The sequence below is a fragment of the Nomascus leucogenys genome, chromosome 11 (assembly GCF_006542625.1).
Source record: "Nomascus leucogenys isolate Asia chromosome 11, Asia_NLE_v1, whole genome shotgun sequence".
Lineage (NCBI taxonomy): Eukaryota > Metazoa > Chordata > Mammalia > Primates > Hylobatidae > Nomascus > Nomascus leucogenys.
In genome coordinates, this window is record NC_044391.1 from 96,928,834 (window position 1) to 96,942,601 (window position 13,768).

General features: G+C 37.7%; 1 protein-coding gene across 1 annotated transcript in view; it reads left to right on the forward strand.

Annotated features, from left to right (window-relative positions):
* NAALADL2 (N-acetylated alpha-linked acidic dipeptidase like 2) overlaps nucleotides 1-13,768 on the forward strand; it is a 948,145-nt gene that overhangs the window by 891,669 nt on the left and 42,708 nt on the right. Inside the window, exon 13 of the mRNA XM_030822838.1 lies at nucleotides 177-375. Coding sequence (XP_030678698.1) covers nucleotides 177-375 — 199 coding nt within the window. The remainder of the gene's footprint in view (nucleotides 1-176; nucleotides 376-13,768) is intronic.

Sequence of the window (13,768 nt, forward strand, 5' to 3'; positions counted from 1 at the left end):
ATACCCTTGCTTTTGTCAAGTGACAAAAAAAAAAAAAAGAGAGAACTGTCAATGACAATTTCCTCTTCCTTCTTCAGTGGTCTGTCTGGTTTATAACTTAGAGTCCTGCCTGGAAAATGCTTATTTTGCTCCCTTGAGAATGTCTCTTCTGAGATGGGCTCATTTATCTTCACCAGGTGATCAACCCAACACTCATCAACTGTTAGCCATGGCGTCACGCCTGCGGGAGAGTGCTGAACTTTTTCAGTCTGATGAGATGCGACCTGCTAATGATCCCAAGGAGAGAGCACCCATCCGCATCCGGATGCTGAATGACATTCTCCAAGACATGGAGAAAAGCTTTCTGGTAAAGCAGGCGCCACCAGGATTTTATAGGTAGGATGCATGTCTCAAAAATTATACTTTTTGCCCTAAATTAAATGCTTATGTTTAACTTTCAGAATATGTACCTTCTATGAACATAACAGTATTTTAAAAGAAATTATAAAGCAGTTACTCATTTGAGGAACTTCCCCCTCCCCCAAAGAAAAATTAAACTGCAGAAATATAAAATAATAGAAACTTGGCTTAGCAGTAGCACAGAGAAAATGAGTAAGAAGTTTCTTACATTAATTTCAATATGAGTCAAATGTGATATGGCCAATGAAAAAGCAAATGGAATTATAGGCTTCACTGAGAGAAATATACTTTCTTGACCAGATCAGTGGATAGACCCATGCTATTTTTTCCTATGAAGATCCCATCTAGATTAATGTGTTTAATCCTGGAAACTACATTTTATGTTGGAGTTCAATAAGTTTAATATTTAGGGGAAAGTGGGATTTAGATCGATGTTGAAACAGCTGAGGAATTAGCCTTGTTTTGTTGGAGAGTCACATGGAGTGCTTTCTGAAAACATTTTAACAATTATATGGAAGGGGGATTAGATACAGACTCAGAGGATACTATGAGTACAGTATGGTTTTGTTTCTGAAGTTCCTTATATAGTAGAAGATAAATGAAGAAAACATGAAGTTTAAAAGATTATGGTACCCATCAATCATCATAAAACCACGTCATTGAAACCACAATGAGACACCATCTTACACCAGTCAGAATGATTACTATTAAAAAGTGAAAAAATAACAGATGGAGAGAAAGCAGAGAAAAAGTGATGCTTACACACTGTTGGTAGGAATGTAAATTAGTATAGCCTTTACATATACTTGGAAAACAGTATGAGATTCCTCAAACAACTGAAAATAGAATTACCTTTCAACCCAGAAAGCTAATTTCTCGGTATCTACCCAAAGGAAAACAATTTTTTTACATCAAAAAGATACTTGCATGCATATGTTTATCACAGGACTAGTCACAATGGAGAAGTCATAGAATCAACCTGAGTGTCTATCAATATGTGATTGGATTAAAAAATGTGGTATATGTACTCTATAGAATACTAAGCAGTCATCAGAAGGAATGAAGTCATGTCTTTCACAGCAGCATGGATAGAGCTGGAGGCCATTATCCTAAGTGAAATAACTGTGAAACAGAAAATCAAATACCACATGTGCTCACATATAAGTCGGAGATAATAATAGATACACATGGACGTACAGAGAGAAATAGACACTGGAGACTGCAAAAGAGGGAGAGATGAAAAGTTACATATTGGGTACACTGTTCACTATTTGGGTGATGGGTACACCAGAAGCCCAAACTTCACCATTACATAATATGTCCATGTAACAAACCTGCACATATACCTCCTGAATCTCTACACATTTTAGAAAAAGATTATGGCATATTTAAACAGTTTCTATTTAACTGATAATTCTATGAGACACAACATACAAATACATACTTTTTTGTTTAATATATACATATATAATATGTGTATTTATATGACATATTTAATGTATATATGTGTATATATAATATACATATGTATATATTTGTGTATATTTTATATATGTGTGTGTGTATGTGTATGTATGTATAATTTTTTTTTCTTTATTATTATTCTACTTTTAGAATAATAAGTTTTAGGGTACATATGCACAATGTGCAGGTTTGTTACGTATGTATCCATGTGCCATGTTGGTGTGCTGCACCCATTAACTCGTCATTTAGCATTAGGTATATCTCCTAATGCTATCCTTCCCCCCTCTCCCCACCCCACAACAGTCCCCGGTGTGTGATGTTCCCTTTCCTGTGTCCATGTGTTCTCATTGTTCAATTCCCACCTATGAGTGAGAACATGTGGTGTTTGGTTTTTTGTCCTTGTGATAGTTTGCTGAGAATGATGGTTTCCAGTTTCATCCATGTCCCTACAAAGGACATGAACTCATCATTTTTTATGGCTGCATAGTATTCCATGGTGTATATGTGCCACATTTTCTTAATCCAGTCTATCACTGTTGGACATTTGGCTTGGTTCCAAGTCTTTGCTATTGTGAATAGTGCCGCAATAAACATACGTGTGCATGTGTCTTTATAGCAGCATGATTTATAGTCCTTTGGGTATATACCCAGTAATGGGATGGCTGGGTCAAATGGTACTTCTAGTTCTAGATCCCTGAGGAATCGCCACACTGACTTCCACAATGATTGAACTAGTTTACAGTCCCACCAACAGTGTAAAAGTGTTCCTATTTCTCCACATCCTCTCCAGCACCTGTTGTTTCCTGACTTTTTAATGATGGCCATTCTAACTGGTGTGAGATGGTATCTCATTGTGGTTTTGATTTGCATTTCTCTGATGGCCAGTGATGATGAGCATTTTTGCATGTGTTTTTTGGCTGCATAAATGTCTTCTTTTGAGAAGTGTCTGTTCATGTCCTTTGCCCACTTTTTGATGGGGTTGTTTGTTTTTTTTCTTGTAAATTTGTTTGAGTTCACTGTAGATTCTGGATATTAGCCCTTTGTAAAGATGAGTAGGTTGCAAAAATTTTCTCCCATTTTGTAGGTTGCCTGTTCACTCTGATGGTAGTTTCTTTTGCTGTGCAGAAGCTCTTTAGTTTAATTAGATCCCATTTGTCAATTTTGGCTTTTGTTGCCATTGCTTTTGGTGTTTTAGACATGAAGTCCTTGCCCATGCCTGTGTCCTGAATGGTATTGCCTAGGTTTCCTTCTAGGGTTTTTATGGTTTTAGGTCTAACATGTAAGTCTTTAATCCATCTTGAATTAATTTTTGTATGAGGTGTAAGGAAGGGATCCAGTTTCAGCTTTCTACATATGGCTAGCCAGTTTTCCCAGCATCATTTATTAAATAGGGAATCCTTTTCCCATTGCTTGTTTTTGTCACATTTGTCAAAGATCAGATAGTTGTAGATATGCAGCATTATATCTGAGGGCTCTTTTCTGATCCATTGATCTATGTCTCTGTTGTGGTACCAGTACCATGCTGTTTTGGTTCCTGTAGCCTTGTAGTATAGTTTGAAGTCAGGTAGCGTGATGCCTCCAGCTTTCTTCTTTTGGCTTAGGATTGACTTGGCAATGCGGGCTCTTTTTTGGTTCCATTTGAACTTTAAAGTAGTTTTTTCCAATTCCGTGAAGAAAGTCATTGGTAGCTTGATGGGGATGGCATTGAATCTATAAATTACCTTGGGCAGTACGGCCATTTTCACGATATTGATTCTTCCAACCCATGAGCATGGACTGTTCTTCCATTTGTTTGTATCCTCTTTTATTTAATTGAGCAGTGGTTTGTAGTTCTCCTTGAAGAGGTCCTTCACATCCCTTATAAGTTGGATTCCTAGGTATTTTATTCTCTTGGAAGCAATTGTGAATGGGAGTTCACTCATGATTTGGCTCTCTGTTTGTCTGTGATTGGTGTACAAGAATGCTTGTGATTTTTGTACATTGATTTTGTATCCTGAGACTTTGCTGAACTTGCTTATCAGCTTAAGGAGATTTTGGGCTGAGACAATGGGGTTTTCTAGATATACAATCATATCATCTGCAAACAGGGACAATTTGACTTCCTCTTTTCCTAATTGAATACCCTTTATTTCCTTCTGCTGCCTGATTGCCCTGGCCAGAACTTCCAGCACTATGTTGAATAGGAGTGGTGAGAGAGGGCATCCCTGTCTTCTGCCAGTTTTCAAGGGGAATGCTTCCAGTTTTTGCCCATTCAGTATGATACTGGCTGTGGGTTTGTCATAGATAGCTCTTATTATTTTGAGATACATCCCATCAATACCTAATTTATTGAGAGTTTTTAGCATGAAGCATTGTTGAATTTTGTCAAAGGCCTTTTCAGCATCTATTGAGATAATCATGTGGTTTTTGTCTTTGGTTCTGTTTATATGGTGGATTACATTTATTGATTTGCGTATGTTGAACCAGCCTTGCATCCCAGGGATGAAGCTCACTTGATCATGGTGGATAAGCTTTTTGATGTGCTGCTGGATTCGGTTTGCCAGTATTTTATTGAGGATTTTTGCATCAATGTTCATCAAGGATATTGGTCTGAAATTCTCTTTTTTGGTTGTGTCTCTGCCAGGCTTTGGTATCAGGAGGATGCTGGCCTCATAAAACGAGTTAGGGAGGATTCCCTCTTTTTCTATTGATTGGAATAGTTTCAGAAGGAATGGTACCAGTTCCTCCTTGTACCTCTGGTAGAATTCGGCTGTGAATCCATCAGGTCCTGGACTCTTTGCTTGGTAAGCTATTGATTATTGCCACAATTTCAGAGCCCGTTATTGGTCTATTCAGAGATTCAACTTCTTCCCGGTTTAGTCTTGGGAGGGTGTATTTGTCGAGGAATTTATCCATTTCTTCTAGATTTTCTAGTTTATTTGCGTAGAGGTGTTTGTAGTATTCTCTGATGGTAGATTGTATTTCTGTGGGATCGGTGGTGATATCCCCTTTATCATTTTTTATTGCATCTATTTGATTCTTCTCTCTTTTCTTCTTTATTAGTCTTGTTAGCGGTCTATCAATTTTGTTGATCTTTTCAAAAAACCAGATCCTGGATTCATTAATTTTTTGAAGGGTTTTTTGTGTCTCTGTTTCCTTCAGTTCTGCTCTGATTTTAGTTATTTCTTGCCTTCTGCTAGCTTTTGAATGTGTTTGCTCTTGCTTTTCTATTTCTTTTAATTGTGATGTTAGGGTGTCAATTTTGGATCTTTCCTGCTTTCTCTTGTGGGCATTTAGTGCTATAAATTTCCCTCTACACACTGCTTTGAATGTGTCCCAGAGATTCTGGTATGTTGTGTCTTTGTTCTCGTTGGTTTCAAAGAACATCTTTATTTCTGCCTTCATTTCATTATGTACCCAATAGTCATTCAGGAGCAGGTTGTTCAGTTTCCATGTAGTAGAGCGGTTTTGAGTGAGTTTCTTAATCCTGAGTTCTAGTTTGATTGCACTGTGGTCTGAGAGACAGTTTGTTATAATTCCTGTTCTTTTACATTTGCTGAGGAGAGCTTTACTTCCAGCTATGTGGTCAATTTTGGAATAGGTGTGGTGTGGTGCTGAAAAGAATGTATATTCTGTTGATTTGGGGTGGAGAGTTCTGTAGATGTATATTAGGTCTGCTTGGTGCAGAGCTGAGTTCAATTCTTGGGTATCCTTGTTAACTTTCTGTCTCGTTGATCTGTCTAATGTTGACAGTGGGGTGTTAAAATCTCCCATTATTATTGTGTGGGAGTCTAAGTCTCTTTTTAGGTTGCTCAGGACTTGCTTTATGAATCTGGGTGCTCCTGTGTTCGGTGCATATACATTTAGGATAGTTAGCTCTTCTTGTTGAATTGATCCCTTTACCATTATGTAATGGCCTTCTTTGTCTCTTTTGATCTTTGTTGGTTTAAAGTCTGTTTTATCAGAGACTAGGATTGCAACCCCTGCCTTTTTTTGTTTTCCATTTGCTTGGTAGATCTTCCTCCATCCCTTTATTTTGAGCCTATGTGTGTCTCTGCATGTGAGATGGGTTTTCTGAATACAGCACACTGATGGGTCTTGACTCCTTATCCAATTTGCCAGTCTGTGTCTTTTAATTGGAGCATTTAGCCCATTTACATTTAACGTTAATATTGTTATGTGTGAATTTGATCCTGTCATTATGATGTTAGTTGGTTATTTTGCTCGTTAGTTGATGCAGTTTCTTCCTAGCCTTGATGGCCTTTACAATTTGGCCTGTTTTTGCAGTGGCTGGTACCGGTTGTTCCTTTCCATGTTTAGTGCTTCCTTCAGGAGCTCTTTTAGGGCAGGCCTGCTGGTGACAAAATCTCTCAGCATTTGCTTGTCTGTAAAGTATTTTAATTCTCCTTCACTCATGAAGCTTAGTTTGGCTGGATATGAAATTCTGGTTTGAAAATTCTTTTCTTTAAGAATGTTGAATATTGGCCCCCACTCTCTTCTGGCTTGTAGGGTGTCTGCCGAGAGATCAGCTGTTAGTCTGATGGGCTTCCCTTTGTGGGTAACCCGACCTTTCTCTCTGGCCGCCCTTAACATGTTTTCCTTCATTTGAACTTTGGTGAATCTGACAATTATGTGTCTTGAAGTTGCTCTTCTCGAGGAGTATCTTTGTGGCGTTCTCTGTATTTCCTGAATCTGAATGTTGGCCTGCCTTGCTAGATTGGGGAATTTCTCCTGGATTGTATCTTGCAGAGTGTTTTCCAACTTGGTTCCATTCTCCTTGTCACTTTCAGGTACACCAATCAGACATAGGTTTGGTCTTTTCACATAGTCCCATATTTCTTGGAGGCTTTGTTCATTTCTTTTTATTCTTTTTTCTCTAAACTTCTCTTCTTGCTTCATTTCATTCATTTCATCTTCCATTGCTGATACCCTTTCTTCCAGTTGGTTGCATCGGCTACCGAGGCTTCTGCAATCTTCGCGTAGTTCTCGAAACTTGGCTTTCGGCTCCATCAGCTCCTTTAAGCCCTTCTCTGTATTGGTTATCTTAGTTATACATTCATCTTTGTTTTTTTCAAAGTTTTTAACTTCTTTGCCATTGGTTTGAATTTCCTCCTGTAGCTTGGAGTAGTTTGATCGTCTGAAGCCTTCTTCTCTCAACTCGTCAAAGTCATTCTCCGTCCACCTTTGTTCCGTTGCTGGTGAGGAACTGCATTCCTTTGGAGGAGAAGAGGTGCTCTGCTTTTTAGAATTTGCAGTTTTTCTGCTCTGTTTTTTCCCCATCTTTGTGGTTTTATCTACTTTTGGTCTTTGATGATGGTGATGTACAGATGGGTTTTTGGTGTGGATGTCCTTTCTGTTTGTTAGATTTCCTTCTACCAGACAGGACCCTCAGCTGCAGGTCTGTTGGAGTTTGCTAGAGGTCCACTCCAGAACCTGTTTGGCTGGGTGTCAGCAGCAGTGGCTGCAGAACAGCGGATTTTCATGGACCGCAAATTCAGCTGTCTGTTTGTTCCTCTGGAATTTTTGTCTCAGAGGAGTACCTGGCCGAGTGAGGTATCAGTCTGTCCCTACTGGGGGGTGCCTCCCTGTTAGGCTGCTCGGGGGTCAGGGACCCACTTTAGGAGGCAGTCTGCCCATTCTCAGATCTCCAGCTGCGTGCTGGGAGAACCACTACTCTCTTCAAAGCTGTCAGACAGGGACATTTAAGACTGCAGAGGTTCCTGCTGTCTTTTTGTTTGTCTGTGCCCTGCCCCCAGAGGTGGAGCCTACAGAGGCAGGCAGGCCTCCTTGAGCTGTGGTGGGCTCCACCCAGTTCGAGCTTCCTGGCTGCTTTGTTTACCTAAGGAAGCCTGGGCAATGGCGGGCATCCCTCCCCCAGCCTAGCTGCCGCCTTGCAGTTTGATCTCAGACTGCTGTGCTAGCAATCAGTGAGACTCCGTGGGTGTAGGACCCTCCAAGCCAGGTGCAGGACACAATCTCCTGGTGTGCCGTTTTCCAAGCCGTTTGGAAAAGCTCAGTATTAGGGTGGGAGTGACCCGATTTTCCACGTGCCGTCTGTTATCCCTTTCTTTGACTAGGAAAGGGCACTCCCTGACCTCTTGCGCTTCCCGAGTGAGGCAATGCCTCACTCTGCTTTGGCTGGCGCATGGTGCACTGCACCGACTGTCCTGCACCCACTGTTTGGCACTCCCTAGTGAGATGAACCCAGTACCTCAGATGGAAATGCAGAAATCACCTGTCTTCTGCATCGCTCATGCTGCGAGCTGTAGACTGGAGCTGTTCCTGTTCGGCCATCTTGGCTCCACCCTGTATGTATGTATAATTTTATGTAGTGTGAAAGTCTAAGTTTGTGGCCCTTTAAGAATGAAAGTTCTGGGCTAAACAAACAGTCCTCCTACTTCATTCTTCCCCCAATATCTCTTTGCCTCCTGCTACTTCTCATGATACACCCTGGACTAGACATACTATGTATAAAGGAAGGTTATAACTAGGACTAAGGAATTGATGTATGGTTTAGAAATCTTAATTACATATGAGAAAAAGGTAAAATAATAAATGTGATCCTTTTATGAAGTAGCAAAAGCCTTATCACTGCAGACAGTAAAATTTAGGCCGGGTGGCCCTAAGCACCTGAATGTTTAGACCACATGAGGTTTAAGGTGCCCATTAGTACTAAAGTTCTGTGATCTCACACATCACTTAATCTTTCAACATCTTAATTTCTACATTTATAGAAGGAGATGATGGAATGAGACTCCTTTATAATAAAAGACATTTTTAAAGCCTGATATTTGGTAATTTTCCTTTATGATTTTAAACTCAAATTCACATTTAAAATCCATACTTTACATATTTTTTCCAATATTATTATTCTGCATTATAAGTCTTTGGAAAATATATGTTATTATAATAAGAGATATGGTTAAGACACTTTGTATGCTCCTTGTATTTTTTCAAGCATCAAGGACATAGCTGTCACCTTAAGTTACCTTCCTTGATGAGGTATATTCTAGTGGTGGGAATGGGGAAACAGAATGAACAAAGTAATTAAATAAATATAGTGATGTTAGATGTAATAATTGCCGAGGAAAAAAATCAAACCACATTATTAAATCTAGCATTATTAAAAAGTCATAAAGTAGATAACTTAGGTTTTTAAAATATATTTTGTAAATTATTTACTTTAAAGAAAAATTCAGAAATTAATACAAATTATATGTAAAGAACATAGTTTTGTATAATATATTAAGCTTTCCCCATTTGTCTTTCTTGGCACTTGCACTGGATACGGAAGACCCCTCTATGGTCTAAATTATGCATCTGGTAAACTTTTTATTATCCATTCAAAAATATTTATGAACTCAATTTACTTTATCATGCATTTTGGGTAGAAAAGTAGATATTTGTCTGCCCCTGAGTTAAAAATGATTAAACAAGTCATTTTTTTCCTGTTAGTAAACTAATTACAGTATACCATGTGTTCTCATTATGCAAGCCTCAAAGTGTTGATTATGATAATGTTCTAACTCATATAACAAACTTTAGGACTGAAAGTATTTGGTTCACTATTTTGAAATTGTGTTACTATTCTAAACTATTACTATAGTTAGTTATTGAATGAATACATGTCTGCCATTCTTTTCCTTAGCTCTATTAATTTATGTTAATATATTTATATATATTAATTTATGTGTGTATACATATATATACTATAACAGTGTAAATAGATTAGTTTCATTTTGATGTATCTGACTGACCTTTATCTCAAAATTGTCATGAATTTGTACTTCATTTATAAAATACATAACAAATTATCCTACTTCATGTTTTTTCTTGATAGATAATTCACATTTCTAAAGATTATTGATGCAAACATTTCAAAATTACAATAGGATTTCCACTCTCAGTGCTTATAAGCACATTCTTAATGGGGAAGGAAATATTCAAAGTAAAAATCTGAGTTTAAGCAAATGAAAAGTAGATTGATTATTTATAGCGATAATTATACAGAGAAAAAATAAAATTGTTAATTACATTGTACAAAAGAACATTTGGTGAACAGGGTTCAATTTTTTTAATGTTAAACAGTCTTTAGAGATGTTATTCACGTAAGCATCTCACTCTCTAACCCATTGGGCATACAGAATTCTCATCTAATACACAAGAAAGAAGTAAAAAATGATTTGCATTTTAAGAAAGTTCTTGACAGAAATTTACTGTATAAAGCCAAATACTTCATTTTGTATTTAGATCATGTCCCAAAAAATATCGTCTCAATAAAAGTGCCACTAAACACTGGAATATATTATTTTTGGAATATGTAGAATAATATTCCCAAAGATCTGGAAACAGAGGATTCAAAATTTTGAATCCTATGATGTTGCATCTAAAGCTGGCTCCTCATTGAACGCTGCTCTGTGCAATACTGCTGGAAACTGGCAATATAAGATCCCTAACTTCAAGGAGCTTAATCTAATTCAAGAGCTAAAATACATAAATTATATATCAAATACAGGTACAGAATACTTATTCAAAGTGCGCAATGAATACTACAGCCAAAAAGTACTTTTGTGATTCAGTGAAGAGAGAAAGTATTGTCTTGTGGTAGTCAAGAAAGACATTTTTTTTTTTTTTTTTTTTTTTTTTGAGATGGAATCTCGCTCTGTTGCCCAGGCTGGAGTGCAGTGGCACGATCTCGGCTCACCGCTACCTCCACCTCCTGGGTTCAAGCAATTCTCCTGCCTCTGCCTCCTGAGTAGCTGGGATTACAGGCATGTGCCACCATGCCTGGCTAATTTTTGTATTTTTAGTAGAGACAGGGTTTCACCATGTTGGTCAGGCTGGTCTCAAACTCCTGACCTCATGATTTGCCTGCCTCAGCCTCCCAAAGTGCTGGAATTACAGGTGTGAGCCACCATGTCCAGCCACAAAAGACTTTATAAGGAAAGTGAAAGATGTATTTGGGCTTGAGGGAATGATAGTATGCCCATTAAATTAAGGTGCATTTCCAGGAGGATAGTTTGAAGAAAGATAGAAAGGAGAAGTTGTGTGTGGTGTGCTCAAGAGTGAAGCACAAGAGGTAGAGTAGTCTGAATGGTTATTGGGTTAGTGGTTATGGAAAGGTAGGTAAGATCAAGTTGTGGAGTCCCTTAAATGCTCTGTTGAGAGGTTTGGGCTTTATTTTTCATGGACACAAAAAAGCCATGTAGAAATATGTGTTGTTAGGAGGATTTATTTAGTGCTCCTGAGAGGGTGCACTGGAGTCAGGAGAAAGCAGAAACCTTTAGGAAGATTATGGGAGTAGGAAAGGCACAGGGTGAAAAGAACCTGATTTGACATGTTGGTGTCAGGAACGAAGAGCAAAGGGCCAATTTAGGAGGTGATATTTAGGAAGAATTGGCTCATTTAGTGATTGTGTGGCTCTAAGAGTCTCGTTGCAGGTTGTTTTTAGAATTCCTCTAGGTTTAGGTGGGAAAACAGGATTGAGTACTGGAAAGGGCTTCCTCTCTGCCCCGTTTACCTAGCCATTTAGGTAAAGCACTCTATGTCTACATGTAATTATATGAAGATCTATGGATAAAGCTAATTTCTAAAGTCATTTCCAGCTCTAGAGATTATTAAGCCTCGCAGCCTCTGTTTTCAAGGGGACATCTAATTCTGAGTAAGGGAAGAGGGAAAGAGCAGAAGGATAGACTGCAATGCCATAAGTGAAAAAGCTGCAAAGTACATTGGAAGTACTGAACTTGATCAGCAGTGGGGAGCCAGCAAAACAATATTTATGTTCCAGGACCACGTAAGTGAAAGTATGTTGAAAATTACAAAGCATCACAAAATATCACTATTATCAAATCCAGCGGTGTAAAATTTGACTTGTTGCTCTTGAGTAGACAGGGGATTATGTATTTTCTTAAGAATTCTAAATCTTGTATCTCACTCCTTCCTTTACTGTTATTCCAGTAGGCAGTGCTCTACCACTCCTGGGTACTTGGTGTGTCTGGAGAGGAGATCTCTGGGCATCTGTGTTTTGCTGTTAGATCCTTTTTTGCTCCCTGTAGTTATTACTCTACAAAAGCAGAGCAAGGAGTCTGACCAAGGAGTCTGGTAAACCTGTGCATTCCCACTATAATATGCTTTTCTTAAACAAATTGATAGTCTTTATTTTTTAAAGCAGGTTTAGGCTTAGAAAATAATTGAGCAGAAAAGTACAGAATTCTCATATGACTCCTCAGCATCCCCTCTTCCTAGACACAGTTATCCCAATTGTTAATATCTTGCAGTAGTGTGTTGGTACATTTGTTACCATGAGCCAATCTTCATACAAAATTGGTGAGGCAATATTGATACAAACTAAAATGAATAGTTTAATATCAGGGTTTGCTCTCTAGGTTGTACATTTTATGGGCTTTGACAAATGTATAATAATATGTACCTACTATTGCAGGGTCATATAGAATAGTTTTACTGCCCTAAAAATCTCTTGTGCCCCACCTATTCATTCCTCCCTACTGAACCTCTGGCAAACGTTGATCTTTTTACTGTCTCCATAGCTTTGCCTTTTCCAGAATGTCATCTATTTGGAATAGTACAGTATGCAACCTCGTTAGATTAACTTCTTTCACTTAGCAATATGCAGTAGATTTTCTCCATATTCATTTCTTTTTATCATTGAGTAATATTCCATTGTATAGCTATACCAGTTTGTTTATTCATTTATCTATTGAAGGGCATTTTTGTCGCTTTCAAGTTTTGGCAGTTGTGAATAAAGCTGCTATACATATTTTGGTGCAGGCTTTTTTGTGGACATACATTTCAATTTATTTCAGCAGATACTGAAGTGTGCAATTGCTGGATAATGTGGTAAGCCTATGTTTAGCTTTGTAGGAAACTGCCGAACTGTCTTTCCAAGGGGCTATATCATTTTTCTTGCCCACCAATCGTCAGTGAAACTTTCAGTTGCTCCACATCTTCATCCACATTTGTTGTCAGTGTTTTGGATTTTAGCTATTCTAATAGATGTATGTTGGTATTTCATTGTTGTTTGAATCCGCAGTTCCCCAATGATAGATGATGTTTTGCATCTTTTCATATGCTTATTTGCCATCTATATATTTTATTTGATGTGATATCTGTTCAGCTCTTTTGCCCATTTTTAAAATTGAGGGTTTTTTTCTTATAGTTGAGTTTTTAGATGTATTTTTATATTTTGGACACCAATCCTCTGTTAGATAGAGGTTTTCAAAGTATTTTCTCTCAGACTATGGCTTATCTTTACATTCTCTTAACAGTACCTTTTGCAGAGCAGAAGTTAATTTTAATAAATTTGAAAATTAAATCATAATTTTAATAAAATTCAGTTTACCAACTGAATTTTATTTCCTGTGCTTTTTGTGTCATACCTCAAAAGTTATTGTCAAACCCAAAGTCACTCAGATTTTCTGTTACATTATCTTCTAGAAGTTTTATAGTATTGCATTTTACATTTAGGTCTATGATCCATTCTGAGTTAATTTTCATGAAAAGGATAAGGTCTGTGTTTCGATTTTTTTTTTTTCTTTGCATGTAGATGTCCAGTTGTTCCAGCATTGTTTGTTAAGACTCTTTTCTCTGTTGTATTGTCTTTTATTTGTCATACGATATAGTTTTAATACTGCTTTTTGCGATTAGCATCTCACTTGTCCACATTAGAATAGCCTTCAAAATTAAGAATACCAAATAACAATATTATAGGAGAGCACTGGACTTGAGATTTTTAAAAGTGGGAAGAGATTTGAGATGAAAATTTGTCTTTTTCTTCTTGAATGATCTGCGGCAAGATAATTAGCATTTCTGAGCCTCAGTTTTTCATCTCTAAAATAGATCTCAAAAGATTATTAATACTTCAGACTCTGATAATGTTCTCATTTCCAAAGCTCCCCCATATCACTAT